Genomic DNA, 23,302 nt, shown 5'->3' with positions numbered 1-23,302 from the left:
CGGGGGGGGGGGCGGGGAGCGGGGAGGCGGCGGCGAGGCTAACCCGCGGGCCCGGCGCGGGGCGCTTACCCCCCGCACCTGTGGCTGCCACAAGGGAAGGGAACACAGCACGAGGCATCTTTTTCCGTTTTTGGTCTATCTGGGTAAATTCCCATGCACACTTTGAAACAAAGCACGTTCTGTTTTTATTGGGTTGAGTGTTCTATAAATGTCAATTAGGTCAAGTTGGTTGATAGAGTCAAGTCCTCATATCTTTGCTGATTTCATTTCTACTTGTTCTATCAATTATTGAGAGAGGATGCTGAAATCTCCAATTATAATTGTGGGTTTGTTTATTTCTCCTTTGGGTTCTATCAGTTTTGGCTTCATACACTTTGAAGCTCTATTAGGTACATAAATGTTTAGGATTGTTACTTCCTCTTGTTGAATTGATCCATTTGTCAGTATGAAATGAAATTTTTACCCTTGGTAATATTCGCACTGAAGTCTACAAGGTTTCTTTCTTTTAATTTTTTTTAAAATTTGGGTATAATACACATAACATCACGTTTACCATCTTAACCATTTTTAAGTGTACAGTTCAGTAGTGTTAAGTATATTTACATTGTTGTACAGCCAATCTCCACAACTTTTTCATCTTGCAACACTGAAATGATACATATTTCTCTTTTTTGTGACTGGCTTATTTCACTTAACATAATGTCTTCAAGGTTCATCCATGTTGTGGCATGTGTCAGAATGTCCTTCCTTTTTAAGACTGAGTAATGTTCCATTGTATGTATATAATACATCTTGTTTGTCCATCTACCTGTCGATGGGCATATGGGTTGCTTCCATCTTTGGGCTATTGTGAATAATGCTGCAATGAACATGGGTATACAGATGTCTTTTCAAGATTCTGTTTTCAATTCTTTTGGATATAGATCCAGAAGTGGGATTGATGTGCTGTATGGTAATCCTATTTTTAATTTTTTGAAGAATTGCCATGCTGTTTTCCATAGTAGCTGAACCATTTTACATTACCACCAAGAGTGTACAAGGGTTCCAGTTTCTCCACATAGTCCACATACTTGCCAAAACTTATTTATTTTCTTCATTCCTTTCTTCCTTTTCCTTCCTTTCCATCCCTTTCCATTCTTTCTCTTTCTTTTTATAGCAGTTATCCTAATGGGTGTAAGATGATATTTTATTGAGGTTTTGATTTTCATTTCCCTGATAATAAGTGATGTTGAACATCTTTTCATATGTTTGCTGGCATTTGTAAGTCTTTCAAGAAATGTCTATTCAAGTCCTTTGCCCATTTTTTAATAGGGTTGCTTTGTTGTTGTTGAGTTGTAGGAGTTCTTTATATATTCTGGTATATATACAGTATCACACAGAATAGTTTCACTGCCCTGAAAATCCTCTGCTATTCATCCCTCCCTCCCCTTTAATCCTTGGCAACCACTGATCTTTTTACTATCTCTATAGTTTTACCTTTGAATATCATATAGTTGGAATCATATTGTATGTAGCATTTTCAACTTGGCTTCTTTCACTTAGCAATATGCATATAAGGTTCCTCCATGTCTTTTCATGCCTTGATAGCTCATTTCTTTTTAGCACTGACTAATATTTTCTCATATGGATATGCCACAGTCTATTTATCCATTCATGTACTGAAAGACATCTTGGTTGCTTCCAAGTTTGGGCAATTATGAATAAAGCTGTCATAAACATCCGTGTTCAGGTTTTGTGTGTACGTAAGTTTTCAGCTTATTTGGGTAAATACCAAGGAGCATGATTGCTGGAATGATATAGGAAGAGTATATTGAGTTTTGTAAGAAACTGCCAGACTGTCTTACTGCCAGTAGCTATACCATTTTGCATTCCCACCAGCAATGAATGAGTGTTCCTGTTCTTCCACATCCATGCCAGCATTTGGTGTTGTCAACGTTCTGGATTTTTGCCATTGTAGTAGGTATAGTGTTATCTTACTGTTCTAATTTGCAACTCCCTAATAACATGTGATGTTGAGCATCTTTTCATATGCTTATTGCCTTCTGTGTATCTTCTTTGGTGAAGTGTCTATTTAGATCTTTTGCTATTTTTAAATCAGGTTGGTTGTTTTCTTATTGTTGAGTTTTAAGAGCTCTTTGTATATTTTGGATAACAGTCCTTTATCAGATATGTCTTTTGCAAAAATTTTCTCCCAGACTGTGGAAAGATGCATTTTAAAGCATAATATGCCAATTTCCTTATCATTTTTTTCAGTATTGTCTTTTTATTTCATTTTATCAAATTTTCTTAACAACTAATGAGGTTGAGCATCTATTTATGCCTTTACAGGCCATTTGTGTAACTTCTTTTGTGAAATTTCTATTCAAATCCTTTCCTGATTTTTAAGTTGGGTTATTTTTTTTTTAATGTTGAGTTGTAAGAGTTCTTTATATATTCTACATACAAGTCCCTTATCAGGTATATGATTTGAAAATATTTTCTCGCATTCTATGGATTATCTTTTTGCTTTCTTGATGGCATTACTTTTCTTTATTTTCACAATAAGTGGCTATATTATTTGTAAAGAATGACTTTTTTGTATCTTTTCCATTTTTATATTTGTTCTCATTTTTCCCCATCTCTTTTGATGATGAGGAAGAGTTCCAAATAATATATTGAATAGAAATAGTGACAGGATACATATCTGATTTTTGTTTTATTTTGGGTTTTACTACTTCTAAGGAGAGTAACTCTCATATTTCTTTACTTGAGAATACTATTGACTTCTGAGTTCAGAATAATCCTCTTTATCATGCTAAGGGAAAGTAACTTTATTTCTCTTTCAAGGATTAAAAACAATGAAAAATGGAGGTTAGAGTCTCTATTCTCCCCTTTCTTTGTGATAAATGCCTGCCCATACCCAATTTTCTCTGTGAATATGCAGCATTTTGTTTTTTTGGTTATCTCAGTGGATTGCCTTTTCATTATGCAGTAATAGAAACTTCTTTCTTTTCAGTAGCAAGTTGTAGCTCTTTGAATTTAGGGCTGGCCCGGTGGCGCACTGCTACAGTGCGCTACTTGGGAGTGCGGCTGCGCTCCCGCCGAGGGTTCGGATCCCACATACAGACCGGTTCCCGCTCACTGGCTGAGCGAGGTGCGGGTGCAACACTGAGGGTTGCGATCCCGTTGCCAGTCCCGGTCCGGTACGGGGGCAACACTGAGGGGTGCGACCCGTTGCCGGACACGAAAAAAGACAAAAAGGAAAAAAAAAATGTTTAGATGTGAGCTCACTGGGTTTATAATTTTCCATCCGTTTTAGGCTTTCCAGACTACTTCCTATGATACATGGGAAAAGTACAAGAATTAGGGAACACAGCCTCCTGTCAACTGATTATTTTTCTGAGAGACAAAATCATGCCTGGGATATGGGAATAGCAAATGAACAGGAAGAGAATAGAAAAAGTAAGGAAGCAGAAAGAGGGGAGTGGGCTTTGAAAATCCTAGCCAGTGGTCTCATTATTTACTTATAGATTGGTGTCAATCCTCAGTGCCCCTTGTAGCTATGAACTAGCTGATCAATACTGGTTTATTGATTACCCACCTACGGACAGGTTAGCTTGGGAATAGAAGCGGATGCAGGAAGGAAGTGGCCAGGGCCATCTGGTTGTACTATGTCACAAGCAGAAAGACAGAATCCTGCTGTGTTTGAGCATCTGTGTTGACCTGTTCCTCTGGTCTAGCTTTCCCCCATCTTGTGGCTTCTGTACTGCTGAGAAAATAACTAGAAATGTAACTCCACTTGCAATCACTGTTTTCACCTGCTTTCACTGCCCTGTGAAGCACGGTGAGTTTTGCTAGTGATGAGACATACATGTCATCAGCTACTCCCTAAACTCCCTAAATTTGTCAACAGACAAATTGTTGTCTGCTGCTGTCAGTAGGACTTCCAGTTCTATGTTTATTTCCTGACAACTGTTTTCCTCAGTGTGCATACAACACAGTACATGTAAGCATTACACACACATAAGATGAATAAAAGTGAAAATAATAGTTGGATCTGTTAAGGCTTCTGCAGTAGCAAGTAACAGAAAATTTAATTTAAACTGGCTTAAGTGAAAAATGAAATTCATTGACTCGTTTTACTGTATACTCCAGGCATTCCTGGCTTCACATAGAGTTCGATCCAGGTGCTCATATGATATCCTCTAGACCCTGACTGTTCATCTCTCACTCTCTTCTCAGCTGTGTTTTCTTTTTCCTCAGGGTTCACGTGATGGAATATGGTTCCTAGCAGCTTCAGACCCATATCTTTCCAGGGTCAGGTCGAACAGAAAAGAGAGTATCCAGTATCATCAGGAAATAATGCCTGGAAACAGAGTGCTCATATGAGCCCTGAAATTCCTTGTGATTGGACCAGCTTAGCTCATCATGGCAGGAGGGACCTAGAATTACTCAAGTTTGCCAAGCCAGAGTCACATGCTCCATGCCTGGGTTACTGAAGCCACTATATGAAGCAATAGGGGACAACCGTTCTGAAAGGAAATTCAGAATGCTTTTTCCAAAAGAAGGAGAAAAGGATGCCAGGCAGTTAAAAATAATACATACCCACTATAATATCTAGGGATAAAGTTTGTTTGCCCACTTAAACAAATTTCAGTAAGAATTTATCCTATGGACTTCTTTTAAATAGAAGTTAAGGAGGATACCTTTGAGTTTCATTTGGGCAAATGATACACAGTTACTTTTCAAATTTATGTTAAAGCTATTTATTGAGCCATAGAGCATTTATTGAGCACCAACTGTATATCATAGACTAGAGATATAGATTTGGGAAGTCATGTGAGTGGGTGGGAGTTGAAGCCATTACGTGTGAATTGGCTTATCCGAGGAGAGTGTAAAGGGTGAGGAGAGGGAAGACTAAGGGCAGAGGAGGGTTCTTGGTTTTTGATCCCTCCTCCTCAGGTGGAGAGGAGCCTGGCAGAGTGCACAAGGAGAGGTAAAGGAGAGCACTTATGCTGAGCGCCAGGAATGGGAAATTGAAGTGACACTTACCTTTTAAAAGAGATATATGGGAAAATGGCTCAAGAAAGGTGGCTATCATGTTATCTTCCACGAACCTCTGAGCTGCAAGTCACGATTCTGTTCCTTACTTTGATGTGACCTTCCATGTGATATTGGATGAGTGAGTGTTCACCTTCCCTGGGACTCAGTTTTCTCATCTCTAAATTGTCTAGCCAGGGTCACCTTTTGTACACAGGCAGACCAGGTAGCACAGTCTGATGTGGCTTTAGGGTGTGATTTAAAAGTCTTTCCTTCCTCTCAAGAAAATACCCTTGGCTTTATGCTTTACTCCCTTTTGAAACACAAATACCTCTGTAGAAAATATCAAACAATCAGTTTTTAAGAATAATAACCATGTGTGTATAAAGGACTTGGCATTCCCTACAGTGCTTTCAGGCCCTTTATTATATTTTAACCTTGTAATGATTCCATGAGGTGGTATATAGAGAAATCTTATAATTCCCATTTCACGGATGAGAAAATGAAAACTACTCACTCAGAGGTGATATTACTTGTCAGTGTCATGTGGCCGGTCACAGGTTGAGGTCGATTGGGTCTCTGATTCAAAGTCCTGATAGCTTTCTGTTCTCCAACTCATGGCATGAAATGAACAGAGGACCGGAAGAAAAATTTCTCTTCCTTCCTTCCCAGACTTGGCTGCTGTATTCAGAGGAAAGGAAGTAGCCAACCCAAAAGGACCCTAAGGACCAGGAAGGATTAGGCGAAAAGATCCTGAAGGCGAAGGACAATGAGGGGAAGGAAAGAACATAATTTGCAGAAACGACACACCCTTCCTTTTGGTGGGAGACTTATCCAGAAAAACTCTTTTAAAATGGAATTTGAAAAGAGCTTACTGATGAAGGTTACATGCCTCCCTATGTCACCAGAACTTACCAGGGATGGACTTGCTAAATGGGAAGAGAGTGCTCAGGATCCCTCTCTCAGGCCTGGTAGATCTTTCACTGAAAATTAGTAAATGGTGGCTTTGTTTGTAAGGAAGAAATCCTGTGGTATGTGGCATTTTCTTCTCAATGCAATCTGTCCATATTTCCACTACTCATGCTATTTTACAAGTTACTGTCTAGCTTCAGTGTTTTAGAGGTTCCTGGAAGTCATGGGAAAGCAAAGGAAAACTGGGTGCAATCACCTTATGTGAAAGCATTCTCTTGTCTGCTATTTTCTTTATATGATGCTTTCTCTACTTAGTACAGATAATGAAGTACAGAACAATGTGCTTTAAATATCTTTAGCAGGGTAATTAATCAAGTTTTAAAGAAAAAATAATAAAGAACCACATTAAATAAAACTGATGAAAGGCAAACATCAATTGGTATTCATATTTACATATCAGTTTCTTATGGAAAATTATAATTTCAAGCTACAGCGAATCTAAGTTTATTTAAATATTTTAGCGAGACCAGTAATATCCAAGGGTACTTCGAAAAGTTCATGGGAAGATTTGAAGTATCTTTTAATTCTATTTTTCCCCAAACTTTTTTTTTTTTTTAAAGATGACCGGTAAGGGGATCTCAACCCTTGGCTTGGTGTTGTCCCAATTTTTTTTTTTTTTTATAGATGACCAGTAAGGGGATCTCAACCCTTGGCTTGGTGTTGTCAGCACCACGCTCAGCCAGTGAGCAAACCGGCCATCCCTATATGGGATCTGAACCCACGGCCTTGGTGTTATCAGCACCGCACTCTACTGAGTGAGCCACGGGCCGGCCTTCCACAAACTTTTTGAAGTACCTCATATTATGTGTCATATTGGGTCAGACTGTTCATTTCATCTTACTCAATTGAGGATAATAAAAGAAGCAACTGTGAAACGTGTAGCTTCTATTTTTTCAAAGACCAGGACTAGGTGAATGAGAAACAAGAGCATAGAAATTGTCCTGATTTTCAGAGGTCCCTGAAAATGGATATTGTGTTTTCACCAGATTCTCACTTTCCAGATAATATTCCTGAATGCTGGACTGACATGAATCATCAGCTGTCTTGCGTGGTCCAACTACAACCTGGACAATCGGAATATGACGCTGTAAAGGACAAGTTCAATCAGACTTGTTCTTTCTACACAATAGAGAAGGTAATACTGTGTTAAAATTTTACTGTTTTAAAATGTTGAAGAAAAACATGGGTCGGCCCGTGGCTCACTTGGGAGAGTGCGGTGCTGTTAACACCAAGGTCAAGGGTTCAGAACCCTACATAGGGATGGCCGGTTGCTCACTGGCTGAGCGTGGTGCTGACAACACCAAGTCAAGGGTTAAGATCCCCTTACCAGTCATCTTTTAAAAAGAAAGAAAAAGAAAAACATGAAAGCCATCTTTTTTTTTATAACACTCTCCCTTTCTTTGTCACTTACTATGTTTATGTTAACTGGAATTAGACTTAAGCTCCATAGACTTCAGATCCCATGGTTCATTCATTAGCAGTAATGAAGGAGAGTCCCAAAAGTCACATGGATATGTTAGGACATTTTAAGTTACAATTCACAAACATACTCACTCAGACTGGTTAAACAAAATTAAATGTATTGGAAATTAATGGGAAGTCCAGAAGTAGGATGAGCCTGTGAGCAGTTTGATGATGTCATGATCCAGTTTCTCTGGCTTTGCTGTCCATAATGTCAGGTTCATCTTGAGGCCCGGACATCCCTCATGGTGTGGAATGGCTACTGGCGGCAATCAGGGGGTCCCTGCTTCTTCATTCACATTCCCAAGGAGAGAAACTGTTCTGGCTTACAGCTACTAAGAGTCCTGAGCTTTGTGTTGCATAGAACACTTCAACCATCTCTGTGTCTAAGGAATGCCATGTGCTGATTAGCTTGGGCCTGGATAGTCAGATCTCTCATTTTGTGGTCTCATATTGAGATCCTGATCGATTTAACCCAATTAAGCTTCACCCTATAACTGTAAGCAGTTCCATTGAAACCAGAAGTTGCTGCACAATGGGGATGGTGGGATGGATGTTCAGGAGATTTGCACGGTGGCCACTGTGCTGCATAAAATTATTAGCCAAGTATAGGAGTTTATCAGAAAGTCATTATCATAGCGTGTACATCAGAGCAGGGTGCAGCATCTTCTGTAGGTCTGTGTGCTTACAGTATAGCACGGACAGAGCTGTACTTTGATAACCTTTCACATGCCCGACTCCCCCACAGACAGTGAGCTTCTTAAGGCAGGAGTCGCATGTTCTGAATCTCGGCATTCCTAGTACCTAGCACAGTGGGAACCAGAGGAGAGAGATTAGAGGGGGAGATGCTTCTTGGTGTGAGAAGCTGTGCAGAGAACGAGGACAGCAAGAACCTGGCTGTGATGGTGTCCGCCCCATATATGCAACTTCCTTGGCTCTTCGCCTTCTATCCCACCCATTTTGAAAAACCCCCAACTTTGGATTAACCCCATAAGTTACTTCCTGTCCTGCTGCTCCTGGATGAAGCCCTCTCTGATGCGTGCTCCTCGGCCGCAGCTTGACCCTCCAGGCTGCCTGGAACCCTTCGCCGCTTCCTCCGGCCGCCTCCCTCACTCATTCCCCATGCCAAACCTTCCTCACGTTCCTTGGCGCGCCATCACTCTGGGCAAACGATCTTCCCTCCCGCTTTCATCACGTGGCTTCTCCTCAACGCCTGCGCCAGGTACCCACTGCATTCCTCTTGAACCTCCCTTCCTCCTGTGTCTCTAGGACAGCATTCCGTCACGTTTCCTCCTCCCTGCCCAGACACAGACTACCTGCAGCCCTTTCCTACGCTTCCGCAGCTCCGCGTGTGTTCTCCTGACCCGTTGTCACCACTCTGAGGGGTCGTCACGTGGCTCCTTATCTCTCTCCCACATTAGACAGAAAGTTTCATGAGGTCAGAGACCCGACAAGCACTTGATTCACAGTGGTCGTTCAATAGGTGATTACTGAGTGCATGTTAACTTCATTCCCTAGAAGGAAGGAGAACCAGTAGAGAGTCATATTTTGAAAAGAAGTTAAAGAAGGACGGAGTTTCAAGGGGAGGATGATTCACGATTTGAAATGCTATTGAGAGGTCTAGAAAGAAATCGTCATCAGATCAGGCCCTTATGAGGTGATTTGTGACCCAAATTGGAGCAATGCAGAAAGCGCGGTTACTGGGAGAAGCCACGTGGAATGGGTTTGGAGATGGGAAGGAGGTGCGGAAATGGCTATGGAATGATGCGAATCTCTGAGGAGGAGTGTGCATGCCGGTGAATTGCCAGGAATTCCGGGGAATATATACAAGTAAACATCTTGATGTAAACTATAAGTTCTGTATATAAAATGGATACTGACAAACATTATTACGAAGTATAGATACTTATAGACACTTTTAGGCTTTTTCTAAAGGCAGAAAGCTACCCAATCTCTGAATTTGCTGTTCACCTGTATTTTCTTCTCCTTTTCCTTCTCCTCCCCCCACCTTCTCCTCCTTCTTCATATTATTTATTTATTTTTATTTTTTATTTTTTTAAAAGATGACTGGTAAGGGGATCCTAACCCTTGACTTGGTGTTGTCAGCACCATGCTCTCTCCCAAGTGAGCCAACCAGCCATCCCTATATGGGATCTGAACCCGTGGCCTTGGTGTTATCAGCACCACACTCTCTCGAGTGAGCCACGGGCCAGCCCTTCATATTATTTATTTTAAAATCCACAACAAGTAAGATATACTGAGTTCTAAGGTCATTTCCAGACTATTCTGCCTTTTGTCATTTGCAGATTGAAAGGATACAGAATGTATTTCTCTGGCAGAGCTACCAGATGAAGAAAAAACACATGGACATCAAGAATGGCCATACAAATAATGAGAGACTCCTCTTCCACGGGACAGATGCAGACTCAGTGCCACACGTCAATCAGCATGGCTTTAACCGCAGTTATGCTGGGAAGAATGGTAAGGAAGCCGGTAATCTGGCTGATCACAGTGAGGTGAAAGGCAGTTCCAGTGCTGACCATTCACCCCCAGGCAGTGCAGAACCGTAGGTGGCAGCCACAATGTCATTGTCAGGATAGGGCTTGCTGTGTTTCACCCTAAAGGAGACTGACAGCCTTCTGAGGGAAAATGAAGTGAATTTTAGGAATGATGAAAAGTGACTTTGGGGGGCAGGAACTGCATTTTTATAAAAGGTTCGTCAGACTAGGCATGGTTCTACATACTGTGTGCTTTTATATACTTAAGGCTTTTGTGTTTCACTTTACAGCTGTATCCTATGGAAAAGGAACGTATTTTGCTGTCGATCCCAGTTATTCTGCTAGCGATGCATACTCCAAACCAGACGGCAGTGGGAGAAAGCATATGTATGTTGTGCGAGTACTTACTGGAGTCTACGCACAGGGACATGCAGAATTAGTTACCCCTCCACCAAAGGATCCTCAGAACCCCACAGATCTGTTTGACTCTGTCACGGACAATACACAATATCCAAGGCTATTTGTGGTATTCTTCGATAATCAGGCTTACCCAGAATATCTCATAACTTTCAGATATTATTTTTTTCTTAATATCAGAGATGATTTAGTCATCTGTTTATAAGAACAATTTATAGTTTTTGTCTTTGCCTTTGTCTTGTTATGCAGAGAAAAGTTTCCCTTTTTGGTGCTCAAATGCTGACAATCACCTTCTAGAAATGCTCTACTGCTGCAATTTGTGGCATACCTCTTTTCTGAGCAAATTGATGGGTGGAAGCTGAGAAATGTAAATACCACAGTTATAACTACAACTGTCTACAGATGCCACATCTATAGTAGAATAAAAGCACATTCTTTTCTATCAGAAAAAAATAAGGTGCATCACCTTACAACCAAGATGACATTGTGCTTACTGGACTGTGTTAAGACATCAAACTGTGGTGGGGTAACTATGCTATCAAGTGGAGAGGCTACTGTTATGCAACTGTAATAGCTGGGGATTTTGCTTCCTTAACAAACACTTACTTGCCAATAGCTAAGTTGGAATGACCACATCACAGAATATTACCTTAAATCTGTTGTGTTACAAATCAGGTAAAAATGTTCTGTATTGTTATCTAATCCTACATTAAAAAATTACCCCAGAATATAATGGCTTAATCTTACACAGTCTTTGTGGGCCAGGAATTCAGGTATGGCTTAACTGGGTCATCCTACTCGGGTCTCTCATGAAATTATAAACAACATGTCGGCAGGAGATGCAGTCGTCTGAAGGCCTGTCTGGGGCTGGATGATCTTCTTCCAAGGTGAATCACTTTCTTAGCTGGCAAGTTTTTAGTGATTGTCAGCAGGAGGCCTCAGTTCTTCTCCACATGGGCCTCTCCACAGGCTGCTGGAGTGTCCTCATAACATGGCAGCTGGCTTACTCCAGAATGAGCAGTTCAGGAGAGAGCAAGGCAGAAGCCATGATGTCTTTCATGACTGAGCCTCTGAAGTCATACTCCCTCATTTCCACAGTATTCTGTGGGTTACATGGATCAGTTCATTCAGTGTGAGGAGGAATCACACAGGGCATGGATACCCGTAGGCAAGGCTCACTGGGGCCATTTTGGAGGCTGTATGAATGAGCGAATGAATGATAGATGGAATTTTAGCGGTGAAAAGGATGCTAGAGGTTATCTATCCCACTGTCCCCTCGTCTTTCTCCACCGTCCTCCCCTTCTCCCAGTGCAAAAAGCCCTCTAGCTTCTGCTTGATCACCCAGCACTTAACAGCTTGAGGGAACCTATTCCATTATGGGACAGCATCAGTTATTGGAAAACTCTTATTTACACTGAATTGAAACCTGTTCCTCTGTGTCTGTTACCTGCTGATCACTGTTCAGACTTCTGGAGGACACAAAACAAGTCTTATTCCTCTTACAATGGCAGCTCTTCAATTCATCCCTTCCCTCTACTGTAGTAGAGTTATGTAAATTCTTAAAATATTTAGTAGCTCATTCATCCACTTTTGAAGAGTTACAAACATTGAAGAAGAGTTTATATATAAAAAAACAAAGTGTGTGCACATTCAAAGAGTACAGAAGAACATAAAGAAAATAACTCACTAAACTCCATCACTCATAATTCTAACAGAGAAAACCACTGCCAATGTTTTCATATACTTCCTTTTAGTTTCTTCTCCATCCAAATTTAACAAAGTCAAAGTCACGCTTTATTCAATCACTAATTATACAATTAGTGTAATTATCAATTATACAATTACACTAATTTTCAGTTAACATTAAAAGTTGTTTCCTTATGCTGTTATTTTTCTTCTGTAAACAATTTTAATGGCTGAGTTATTCTGTTATATATCTTCCCCTATTTTTATGATTTTAGTTTTATAAGTTTTAAAAATGTGATCATCTTTACTTATTGTTTAATAAACAGATTTTTCACTTTGCAGTATATCATTTTCCTCATATCATTAGATATCTTACACATAATTTTTAGTAGTTGAATAATATTTCATTGTATGTTTCTACCTACATGTCATGTCAAAATAAGTTGCCTGTATTTCTAGATAAATATATGAGACTGGAATATGAGATGCAAAGACCATAATCTACCTTCAACAAGGCACCAATCTCTGAACTGCTGAGGGAAATATAGTCCTAGAGAACAAAGCAAGGTTGAGTAATGCAGTCCTGCCTGGGCCTCGGCTCCCACCCCCAGTGCAGAACTCCAGAGATCCAGGTTGCAACATGGAAGGATTCCTCTTTCGTAGGTGGCATAGGCTTGCAGTACCCACTGCTCACCTGCTGACTCCTCTGATGCCGTTACTTAAGCACTCCCCAATTTATTTTGCCGCTTCTACTTCAGTAGTGAGACGCAGAAGTCTTGACTATAGTATGCCCATGTTATTAAAATTGTGATGCTTTCTTGAGGAAGAAAATATAAACCAATCAGTAATTATAGTTACTATAAATTCTGTCTTCCATCAGTCTGAAGCTAAATTGTGTCTTTCCATCTTTTAAGTCCTTCTCCTTCCCAGTTAGCTTGGTGTTCTCTAGCTACATGTCTAGAACAGTCTCTACTTCTAAGAACACCTTATTTCAATTTAATCAAAATTGGAAGTCTTTCTCAAACTTTGCTAATGACTGAAGAAGTGGGTCTCTTTGGATCTCCAGATTTCAGGCAAATGAACTGATTGACCTGAGACCAGACACCATGAGCTACAGTTCCAGACTAGTGGCCTGCTTTCACAGAAGCCTTTGCTTTTCATTCTTTGCTTATCTTCTTTTGTTACTTCCCTTACCATTTTTCTCTTTCTTGTTCCTTTTTTCTTCCTTTCAATTCTTTCCCACACTTGTGGAAGAACAAGGACAAACTCAGCTTAGGTTAATTAGAGGAAATGGTCAAATTCCATGTGGTATATATGGTGATATGTGAATTGAACACAAGGTTTGTGAGTTCGTTTACATGGTGGTGGGTTAATTATTACAAGGCTGGTGAGGTCATTTATAGCTTATATGATCAAATTCAATTACTGCTAAATACTTTATTAGAACAAATACAGTTACTTGTATTAAACATGCTTTACAAGTTTACTTGATTAAATTATTACATATACAAGCCTTGATCTTTAACACTACCATTAGCAAACAGGAAGAGAGTCTTGTAACTAAATTCAGAGTATGAATAACTTGGGGCCGGCCCGGTGGTGCACTGCTACAGTGCGCCGCTTGGGAGCGCGGCGGCGCTCCCGCCGAGGGTCCGGATCCCACATACAGACCGGTTCCCGCTCACTGGCTGAGCGAGGGGCGGGCGCAGCACCGAGGGTTGCGATCCCGTTGCCGGACACGAAAAAAGACAAAAAGGAAAAAAAAATAAAAATAAAAAAAAAACAGAGTATGAATAACTTAATCTTAAAGGACCTTTGCCCCATCTCCTCTTTTTTTATGTTACTTTTGTGATCACCAGAATATATATATTGTTTTTTCTTTATTTTGTTGAAAAGGGTGTTTTTAACGCAGTAATTTAGTTTCCTGAAGTCTCTTATCTAAAATTATATTTCTATAACTAAGACCCATCAAATAAATAATTTTGGCTTCCAAAAAATCCAACTCCACTTCCTCAAACTGAGCCTTTTCTTTCATGTGCTCAGTGTATTCCCGTCTTTTCACACCCAAACCTGGTACCCCGTCATCTCACAACACCTACTTCTCATTCAATTTAGTCAATTTGTATAAAGCAAGAACAAACTTTTTGCCAAAAAAGAAAAACCCAATGAAAATGCTTCACTATAAGCCTTTGTAGTTTATAGTGCAAATTTTATTTTTCATATTGCCTCTGTTAAAATGCCAAAGTACTTGAGATAAGGGAAATACTAACATAAAAACAACATAAAATTAACAAGTGTGGTGTCAACAACAAAAGCAAAAATTCAGTGTAAGTAGAGGAAAGAAAAGAAAAGCAAGAAACTAGAAAGAAAAAAATAGGAATCTTAGAATCTGAAACTACAAATCTAATTTGTAAGGACTACAAGCATAACTCAGGGAAGAGCAGAAATCTAAGATTCATAACATAAAAGATGCAAAATAAAAAAATTCAACATAGTGGTAAACATCATAGAATAATAATCATTTCTGTAATATTCTATTGGGGTTTTTTTAAAGATTTTTTTACCATTTATTAATCCTCTTATGAAAAATGCACACAATCATTGCAGATAATGTCATTGCAGAATTTTTACTCTTTCTGTTGTTACCCAATCTCAAGCTCACTTTTGGCCAGCGCCAACACTGGCCTTTGCAGTCCCTCTGACTTTCTTCATTCTTTCCTTGTGTTCTTTTTGCTGTTTTCTTGAGGCTTTTTCTTCTCATACAGATCATGTCTTGCAAGTCTATGTTTGTGTTCATTTTTCTTTGCATAATCCAAGGAATTGTAAATCATGCCAAAGCCAGTTGTCTTGCCACCACCAAAATGGGTTCTGAATCCAAATGCAAAGATGACATCTTGTGTGGTCTTGTATATTTTGGCTGGTTTTTCCTGAATTTCTGTGCTAGGTACTGTTGCCTTCACGGGATGAAGAACGCCAGTGACCATTCGTTTCCTCTGAAGTAATCAGTTGGTCATGAACTTCCAGGTCCAGGTAGTTACTGTGTCATTCATGATGGCAGCCAATCCGCAGGGAACCAGGGAGAAAAAGAGTAATATTCTATTGTTAACAGAGCATTTTAGTATAAAATACCTCACTTCTCTTTACAGCAGTCCTCTCAGGTAGCCCACTTTGACAAGGGAAGCAGATACCCAAAGGGATCAATTGGCACAGCTCTTTCATTCTGCTAGTTAAGTGGCAGTGTTAGGACCGGATGTCAAGTCTCTGACAAAGATCATAGTTGTTGATGGACTCTACACTGCATGGATGGAAGCAGAAAAAAAGTAAAGCTGACTCACAAAACAGTGAATGAACAGATAAACTGAAACCTGAAGAGTACTGAATAGTCCTATCACAATAAGTCAAGAAGTCTTAATTAACTTAGGAAATAGGATATGCGAATTCAAAGTCCTAACCAAAGGTATTTCTGAGTAAACACAATGAACAGACTGCTGGAGACCTAGGGAAGAGTTCAAATCTAAAAGCAGTCTGCTGGCAGAATTCTTTATTGCTCAGGGGAGATCAGTCTTTGTTTTAGTAAAGCCTTTAGCTGTAGGATGAAGCCTACCCACATTATGGAGGGCAATCTGTTTTACTCAAAGCTTACCGATTTAAATGTTAATCTCATCTAAAAAGCCTCACAGAAATATCTAGAATAATATCTGATCAAATATCTGGGCACCATGGCCCAGCCAAGTTGACACAAAATTATCACAATAACCAATCATCCATTGCAGTTCCTGGGTTTGGCCCCTCTGACTACAAATGGTTGGGGGAAGGACTGCCCTGTCACATGTAGCCAATTGATTTGCTGGTTACGGTTTGCATAAATTTTTTCAAAAAAGAGAGACAGAGAGAAAAGAAAGACCAAAATGTAAAAAGCTGAACAAAGTATAGCAATCAAATGCAAGGATATTTTTAAGCCAAAAAGCTATAAATTAGATCTTTAGCGATCACTATGTAAGGCAACAGAAATAATGAAAAGAGTTTAAACTTATAATAACAAACAAATAATACAAGGCAATAAAACAGGAATAACCATCCAAAAATGCATGAAGGAATTAAAAGAAACCCAACTATATTTTTAAATGATCTGAATATCATTTATTCATTCAACTATTATTGACTACATGTCTGACATTATATTAGGCACTGGAGATACAGTGATGAACAAGATAAATAAAGTTCCTGCTCCCAAGGAACACATAACCTAGCATTGGAGAGAGACATTAAACAAACAAATTACAAAATTAAGGAATTAAAATTGCAATAAGTATTAAAAGAGAAGTAGAGGGTGCTACAAGACATACTTAACTGAGTCTGAGAGGTCAGAGAAGGTTTTCCCAAGGATTATGTCCAACAGAAATAAGATTTTCTCATTTTAAAATATAAAAAGGTAAAATCAAAATGTTTAAGGTGAAATAAACCTGTGTTTACAAGTGGGATGGATTAGCTAGTGTCAGACAGTGTTCTCACCTAAAATAAGCAGAAAATCAGAACAAAATTAAGAAAGCATCTATTTAAGGCAGAGGAGAGCTGCTGAGTCAAAGAGAACTGGAGGAGCCATGTGATATTTTGAGATGTTTTGTTTTTGTTTTAAAAGATGACCAGTAAGGGGATCTTAACCCTTGACTTGGTGTTATCAGCACCACACTCTCCCAAGTGAAGCACAGGCCAGCCGTGCCATGTAATATTTTGAAATACAGTATACATTTGGTCTTTGTCCCTGTTCCTGTCCCTTTTCTGGCATTCTACTCCTAAAACCCTCAGACTCTCCAAAGTGCTGTCTTTTTGTATGCTAATGAGTTGACTGGCTGGCAGCCCCTACATGGCTTCAAGATGGGGGCTGGTCACAGCAAAGACCAATGCAGGATTAGATAGTTGGGACTTTCAGCCTCATCCCCTAACCTCTGGAGAGGGGAGAGGGGCTGAAGATTATTGATCACCAATGGCCAATAATTTAATTAATCATGCTTATGTAATGAAGCCTCCATAGAAAACCAAGAGGACTGGATTCAGAGAGCTTCCAGATAGTGAACACATGGCATTTTCCACATCTACTTGCCAGGAGGGTGGTGCACCCCAGCTCCATGGGGACAGAATCTCCTGTACTCGGGACCCTTCCAGACCTCGCCCTTTGTATTTCTTCATCTGGCTGTTTATTTGTATACATTAAAATATCCTGTATAATAAACTAGTAAATGTAAGTATTAGTTTCCCTGAGTTCTGTGAGCCACTCTAGCAAATCAATCAAACCCAAGGAGGGAGTTGTGGGGACCCCGATTTATAGCTCGGTCAGAAGTTCCAGGGACCTGGACTTGCAACTGGCATCTGAAGTGGGGGCAGTATTGGGGACTGAGCTCTTAAATTGTGGGATCTGGTGTTATCTCCTGGTAGATAGTGTCAAAATAGATTTGAATTACAGGACACCAAGCTGGTATCTGCTTCAGAATTGGTTGCTTGCTTGCTGGTGGGGAGAAATCCCCACACATTTAGTTGCAGAATTCTGTCTTCTGTGTTTGATTGTATAGGGAAAACACTTTGGTTTGTTTATTCCTACATTTGGAGGCTAAGCCTCCAGAGAGGGAGAGCTAAGTTCTTCAGTCACTTTATCCAGGGATCATTTGTTGGCTTTGTGGAAGAGCTGGATGCTGATAACCCCATGGAAGACCACTCCCAGGGGACAGAGACCAGCAAGGCTATTGGAGGAGAGTCAGAAGGTCCCCATAGAACATCTGTTAAATTCTGGGGATGCACGAGGCTAGAGTCTAAAAATAGAAGTAGAAAGACTCTGAAAGAAGAACAGAGCCTTCTGAAATCTTGTGAAGACAAAGATTAGAATTCTGGATTCACCAGGGAGAAGGGCATGGAGAATACATCAGGATTTCTGCTGAGAATTCTGAAGATACAGGAGTAAAATTAAGGTTGACTGAGCCTTACAAGGGCTGCAGCTCAGCCTCAACTCAGCACAGTCCATCATTGGATTTGGGTGACCAGTCACCAAGTAGAAAAAAGATCTTCATAAAATTACTATAAATTTTATTTTATATGGAAAAATAGATGTACAAGAACATTAAAGAGTATTCCAGATTCAAAAAGGGTCACGAAAAGAATTTGTCCTAGCAGACATTAAAGGTACTGGTATACAGGAATATCAATAATGAAAATATTAAAGAGACACACTTTCTACCACACTCCACAAAAAAAATTACAGGTGAGTTTAGAGTTAAATACCTTAAAAGTAAAAACAAGTACACACACACACAAATGAAAGACCAGCACTAGAGGAAATCACTTTTTGACCATTGATGGAAGAGAAATGAAAAAAAGATGGGCAGGTTTATTACTTAGATGGTTTTAGCTTTGATGAAATGAATACCAATAAAACTGAGATTTAAAGATTCAGAAGAGTGGAGAAAATATTTACACATGAAGACAAATAACTAAAAAAGTATAAAGAGCACATATAAATGGGTAAAATACCAACTGTCCATTCAACAAATGATTCAAAGACAGTTCACGCAGGAAGAAACATCATCAGTGAATTGTAATTTTAAAAATATTCAGTCAACCTTGTTGGTAAAATAATTGCAAATTCAACCTATTATGAAGTTTCATTTTGTACCTAAAAAAGAATTAAGAAAAACTTTTTAAAATGTTGTACAAGCCAAAGCCTGCAAGGCTTCAGGAAAGCAGATATGCTCATGCATTAAAGACAGCCATGTATAAATATCTTTTCAAAAGTTTTAAAAAAGACTCTTTCCAGTTTTACAACCCAGGAATGTTTTCTCATGTACCTGGGAACCATCTCTCTGAAATGTAACCACGAAGGAAGACGGCCCCCCATTTCCTAGTTTCCCTGGGAGGGCAGGAGCCTGAGTTCAGCTGGCTGCAAGTCAGAACTGCCTACCTGTCATGGAGATAAGAGAAATTTTATTATTCCTTTGGATCAAGGCAATTAGGTAACACAGATGGCCACCCCAGTTACCAGGTGAATTTAGGATGAACTGTGTGTGACAAATGGTGTTGTCAAATCCTTTAACTTAAGGATTAGTTATCGCTTATCATGAGAACACGTGTGTAATAGGTTGAGTCTGCCTGACTACGGTGAGATTTCTATCTTTGAAATCTCTTTAATGAATTGCCTAGATAAATATCACGTTCTGGTTTAATGCTTACTCAATAATAAAACTATTTTCTTTTTCTTCTACCTTGTGGTTTCCTGGGTTGGCAGGAGATTCGGTTTTTAATCGTATTTTCCTAACAGCTGCTTCTGGTCTAGGACGGCAGAATTGAGTAGTTGCAATAGAGACCATGTGGCCTACACAGCCTAAAATATTTACTGTCTGGCTCTTGACAGAAAAGGTTACTGACCCGAGGTTAGATGACTAGGTGTGTAAGTAAGATACCTAGAGAAAGCCGAATTCTTCAGTATAATAGAAAAGAATTTTGAGTTTGTGTGGGTGGTCTAAAGGGAACACAGGGAAGGGGGTGATAGGAGGAGATGGATCTTAGGGGAAGGGGCTGCAGATCCAAATGTCTAGAGGGGCTGGCAGTTAATGCAAATAAATGAGGGAAGTCGGCCAAATGGAAATTTCAGGGAACAGAAACCAGGAGTCAGCTGGTCCTGGCTCCAGTTGATTGCTGACGTGTGAGGAAATGAACCAAGCATTACCCAACCATCTGATTTTTTTTCCAAGAGAAGCTGTAAATCTGAAGTTTGATATGAAAACTGACACTTTGAGGGGGGGGCGGAATAACACGTGCCATCAAACTGACTGTTGGATATTCAGACAGAGTAACATTTGTTTCATCCTTTTTACTTAAAATTTTTTTTCTTTTTTCTTTATTTTTATAGCAATCTTAGTCTTACAGAGAAATTGAGCAGGAGGTACAGGTGGTCCCACACCTTCTTCCCACCCACATGCACAGTTTCTCCTATTACTGACATGTTACATTAGTGTGGTGCATGTGTGACAATTATGAATCAATGTTGATAAATTATTGTTAACTTCATTTTGCATTAGAGTTCCCTCTTTGTATTGTACAGTTCTATGGGTTTTGCCTAATATGTAATGTCATGTATTGACCGTTACAGTATTATACAGGACAGTTTTGCTGTCCTAAAAGTCCTCTGTGCTCCTTCCTTCCCTCCCTCATCCCCTGAAATCCTGGCAACCAACTCATTTTTTTTTTCATTACCTCAAACATTCTCATTTCTTAGTGTTGGAAATATTTGAAATCCTCTCTTCTAGCTAATAGAAACTATACAATAAGTTAATTATAGTCACCCTACAGTGATAGAGCACTAGACATTATTCCCCTATTTAGCTGTGTTTTTGTATTTGTTAACCAACCTCTCACTATCCCACCTCTGTCCTGCCCTTTCCAGCCTCTGGTAACCACCATGCTACTCTCTACTTCTATGCCATCAACTTTCTTCGCTTCCACATGTGAGTGAGAACGCGCAGTATTTCTCTTTCTGTTCCTGGCTTACTTCACTTAACATAATGTCCTCCAAGGGGGCAGGAGCAGGGGACTAAAATAATAATAGTAATAATAATAATAATAATAATAATAATAATAATAATAATAATAAATAATATCCTCCAAGCTCATCCACGTTGTGGCAAATGATAGGATTTCATTCCTTTTTATGGCTAAATAGTATTCCATTGTGTATATATACCACATTTTCTTTATCCGTTTATCTGTTGTTGGACACAAGTTGGTTCCATGTATTGGCTATTGTGAATGGTGCTACAATAAACATAGGAGAAAACTCACACTTTTAAAATGTTAGCATCTAATTCAAATTTTTCAAAAGCAGATCCCAGGGCAGGCTTCAGTTTGGTGGCCACTAGCTTTTAACTTCGGATTTAGAGCGTGGGAGAGGATCTCTCCATGTTAACAGTGATTGTTGGGCTGGCTAGTTATCTCAGTTGGTTACAACACAGTGTTGTAACACCATCGTCAAGTGTTTGGATCCCTGTGCTGGCCAGCCACCAAAAAACCAAAAAACAGTGACTGTAGAAATGGTTTGGGCAGGAAGTGGCTGATAAATTACTAGAAATACTTATGTGTGAACATTGATCTGGGAGTAGATTCCTACATTGAGATGTAATTAATCTAAACCTTCAATAAATGTGTTAGTGATGATTTGAAGGAAAAAAGGGGTGTCTCTAGCATAGGAACACATTGGAGCAGTGTGGAAATAGGACCACAGATGCAGGAGCCAAGGAACAGATTTCAGTATGGATTTTTTTCTGAAAAAAATGGAGCTCCCCAGGAATGGATATATTGGAGAGGGCTCTGGACCTTCCCACAGTACATTGGTTGGGATTTAAGACATTTCATTTGAATATTAAGTGAAGAAAATTCAAACAGGGACTTGCGGATTTAGAATTACGACTGGCATATAGTATGCCCTCAATAAAAGCTGGCCCTTGTAATTAGCTGTTGTTTCCTGGAATACATATGGAAACTCAGATCACCTGGCCAGGATGCAACATCTGCCAAGAAAGAAATAAAGGAAGGACAACCACTTTTCAAATCAAAGGAAAAGGTTCGGTTATGTGTGGTTTAAAGACATGTCTGCAAATTCCTAAACACTCCTCTCATGAGGAAGTGGAACTTAATTCTCCTGTTCTTGAATATGGGCTGGACTTGTGATACTTCTAATGAATAAAATGCTCAAGAAGTGACACTGTGTAACTGCTGAGGACTAAGGCATAAAAAGTGATCCAGCGTTGGTCTTTCTTTCTTTCTCTCTCTGTCTCTCTCAGCATGCCTTCGGAACTGAACCACCATGTTAGAAGTCCAGCTACCCTGAAGCCATTAGGCTGGAGAGACCATGTGGTGAGCCCACGTTGTTGATAGAGATGCCAGGGGAGCCCCCACAGTTCCAGCCCCCAGCTGTTCGAGTTGTCCCCAGCTGGGCACCAGACATATTTGAGTAACTAGCCTTTAAGATGCCTCCAGCCTCAGCCACAGTCTAACAACAAACACGCGAGAGACCTTGGGGAGAATTGCCTAGCTAAGCCCAAGAACCCCAGATCTTAAGAGATAATAGTAGTAAGTGATTGTTGTTGTTTTATAGCACTAACTTGTGGGGAGGGTTAAGCAGCAAAAGAACTGGGATAACACTTTCAGCTCTCACTGTATCAAGAATTTTTAAAAGTTAGGATCATTGCCTGGTATAAAAAGGGAGTCATTAATATGGAAATTTCTTTATGTTTAATCCTTAAATTACTGACAGATTATAGGATTTATGGAAGAAGTTGACATGTAGGATGGAGATTTAATTTATTTTAGTTCAGGCACACGACTGACTTATGGAAGCAGAAAAGATTTTCCAAATCTCCTCGGCAGAGCAAAGATTTTTAGAATGTAAGGGCTTTGAGATATCTACTTTATTATACTTAGAATAACTCACAAGAATGTACTTTCTAACTGATGACAGATATAACTAACATTAAAATACCCTGAATTTGAGACTGCAAGGAGGAAGGACACTGCTGCTTTCTTGAAGAAGGCACCCATGGTCAGGCTGTGAAAGACACACAGACTGAGCAAATAGCACTTGTTCTCAGTCACTGACCTACCCTCTTTCACTGGAATTAAAAGATGCTTGAAAATGTCAGATCCAATCACAATACAGGTTGGCTTCTCCAGGAATCAGCAGAATGTTAGGAAGTGACCTTGGGTCAACACTTGTGGAAGGGAGAAGAAGGAAGTAGAATTGGGCAAAGAGTTGCAGCCTGGTGGGGTGCCCACATGCTAAAATGGCCTATCGGAGTTACTCCAGCTTGAGCTGGAAAAGTTGAGCCTTTATACCCCTACCTGAATCAGTCACTGGATTGGGGCTTCCCCCAGAAAGACATGACCTTGGCAAAGCAACTCTGCAGCTGGGGCAATCCCTGAAGTGGCTGAGAGCCGAAGGCCACAGGGTAGAAGCACTGCCAGCAGCTGAGTCAATGCGTCCCTCCTTAAAGAGGACTCTGTGTGGTGCATCACTGTGACTACCACACATTGCTCAATACTTCAAAAGAGATTAAATATTGGCTCAGTATGGATCATCCATTTTGTTTCTAAGGATAACTCTGGAGCACAAACTTCAGGATTCCAACCAGTGTGATGAGTTTCAAGTGAAACTGGCTGAGCTATGAGAAAAGGAGACTCAAGAAAATGCCATAGTCTCCCTAAAGTTTTAG

The 23,302-nt window shown here is 39.9% G+C and overlaps 1 protein-coding gene and 1 pseudogene across 1 annotated transcript in view; one reads left to right on the top strand and one right to left on the bottom strand.

Annotated features, from left to right (window-relative positions):
* PARP15 (poly (ADP-ribose) polymerase family, member 15) overlaps positions 1-10,631 on the top strand; it is a 10,892-nt gene extending 261 nt beyond the window's left edge. Inside the window, exons 2-4 of the mRNA XM_008585161.1 lie at positions 6,993-7,126; positions 9,759-9,933; positions 10,241-10,631. Coding sequence (XP_008583383.1) covers positions 6,993-7,126; positions 9,759-9,933; positions 10,241-10,572 — 641 coding nt within the window. The 3' untranslated portion in view covers positions 10,573-10,631. The remainder of the gene's footprint in view (positions 1-6,992; positions 7,127-9,758; positions 9,934-10,240) is intronic.
* Positions 10,632-14,711: 4,080 nt separating this feature from the next.
* On the bottom strand, positions 14,712-15,103 carry LOC103600819 (annotated as a pseudogene).
* Positions 15,104-23,302: the final 8,199 nt, after the last annotated feature.

This window comes from Galeopterus variegatus, unplaced genomic scaffold (genome assembly GCF_000696425.1).
Source record: "Galeopterus variegatus unplaced genomic scaffold, G_variegatus-3.0.2 Scaffold3473, whole genome shotgun sequence".
NCBI lineage: Eukaryota > Metazoa > Chordata > Mammalia > Dermoptera > Cynocephalidae > Galeopterus > Galeopterus variegatus.
Note: the sequence above shows the minus strand (reverse complement) of the source record. Positions and strands in the feature narration are given on the sequence as shown.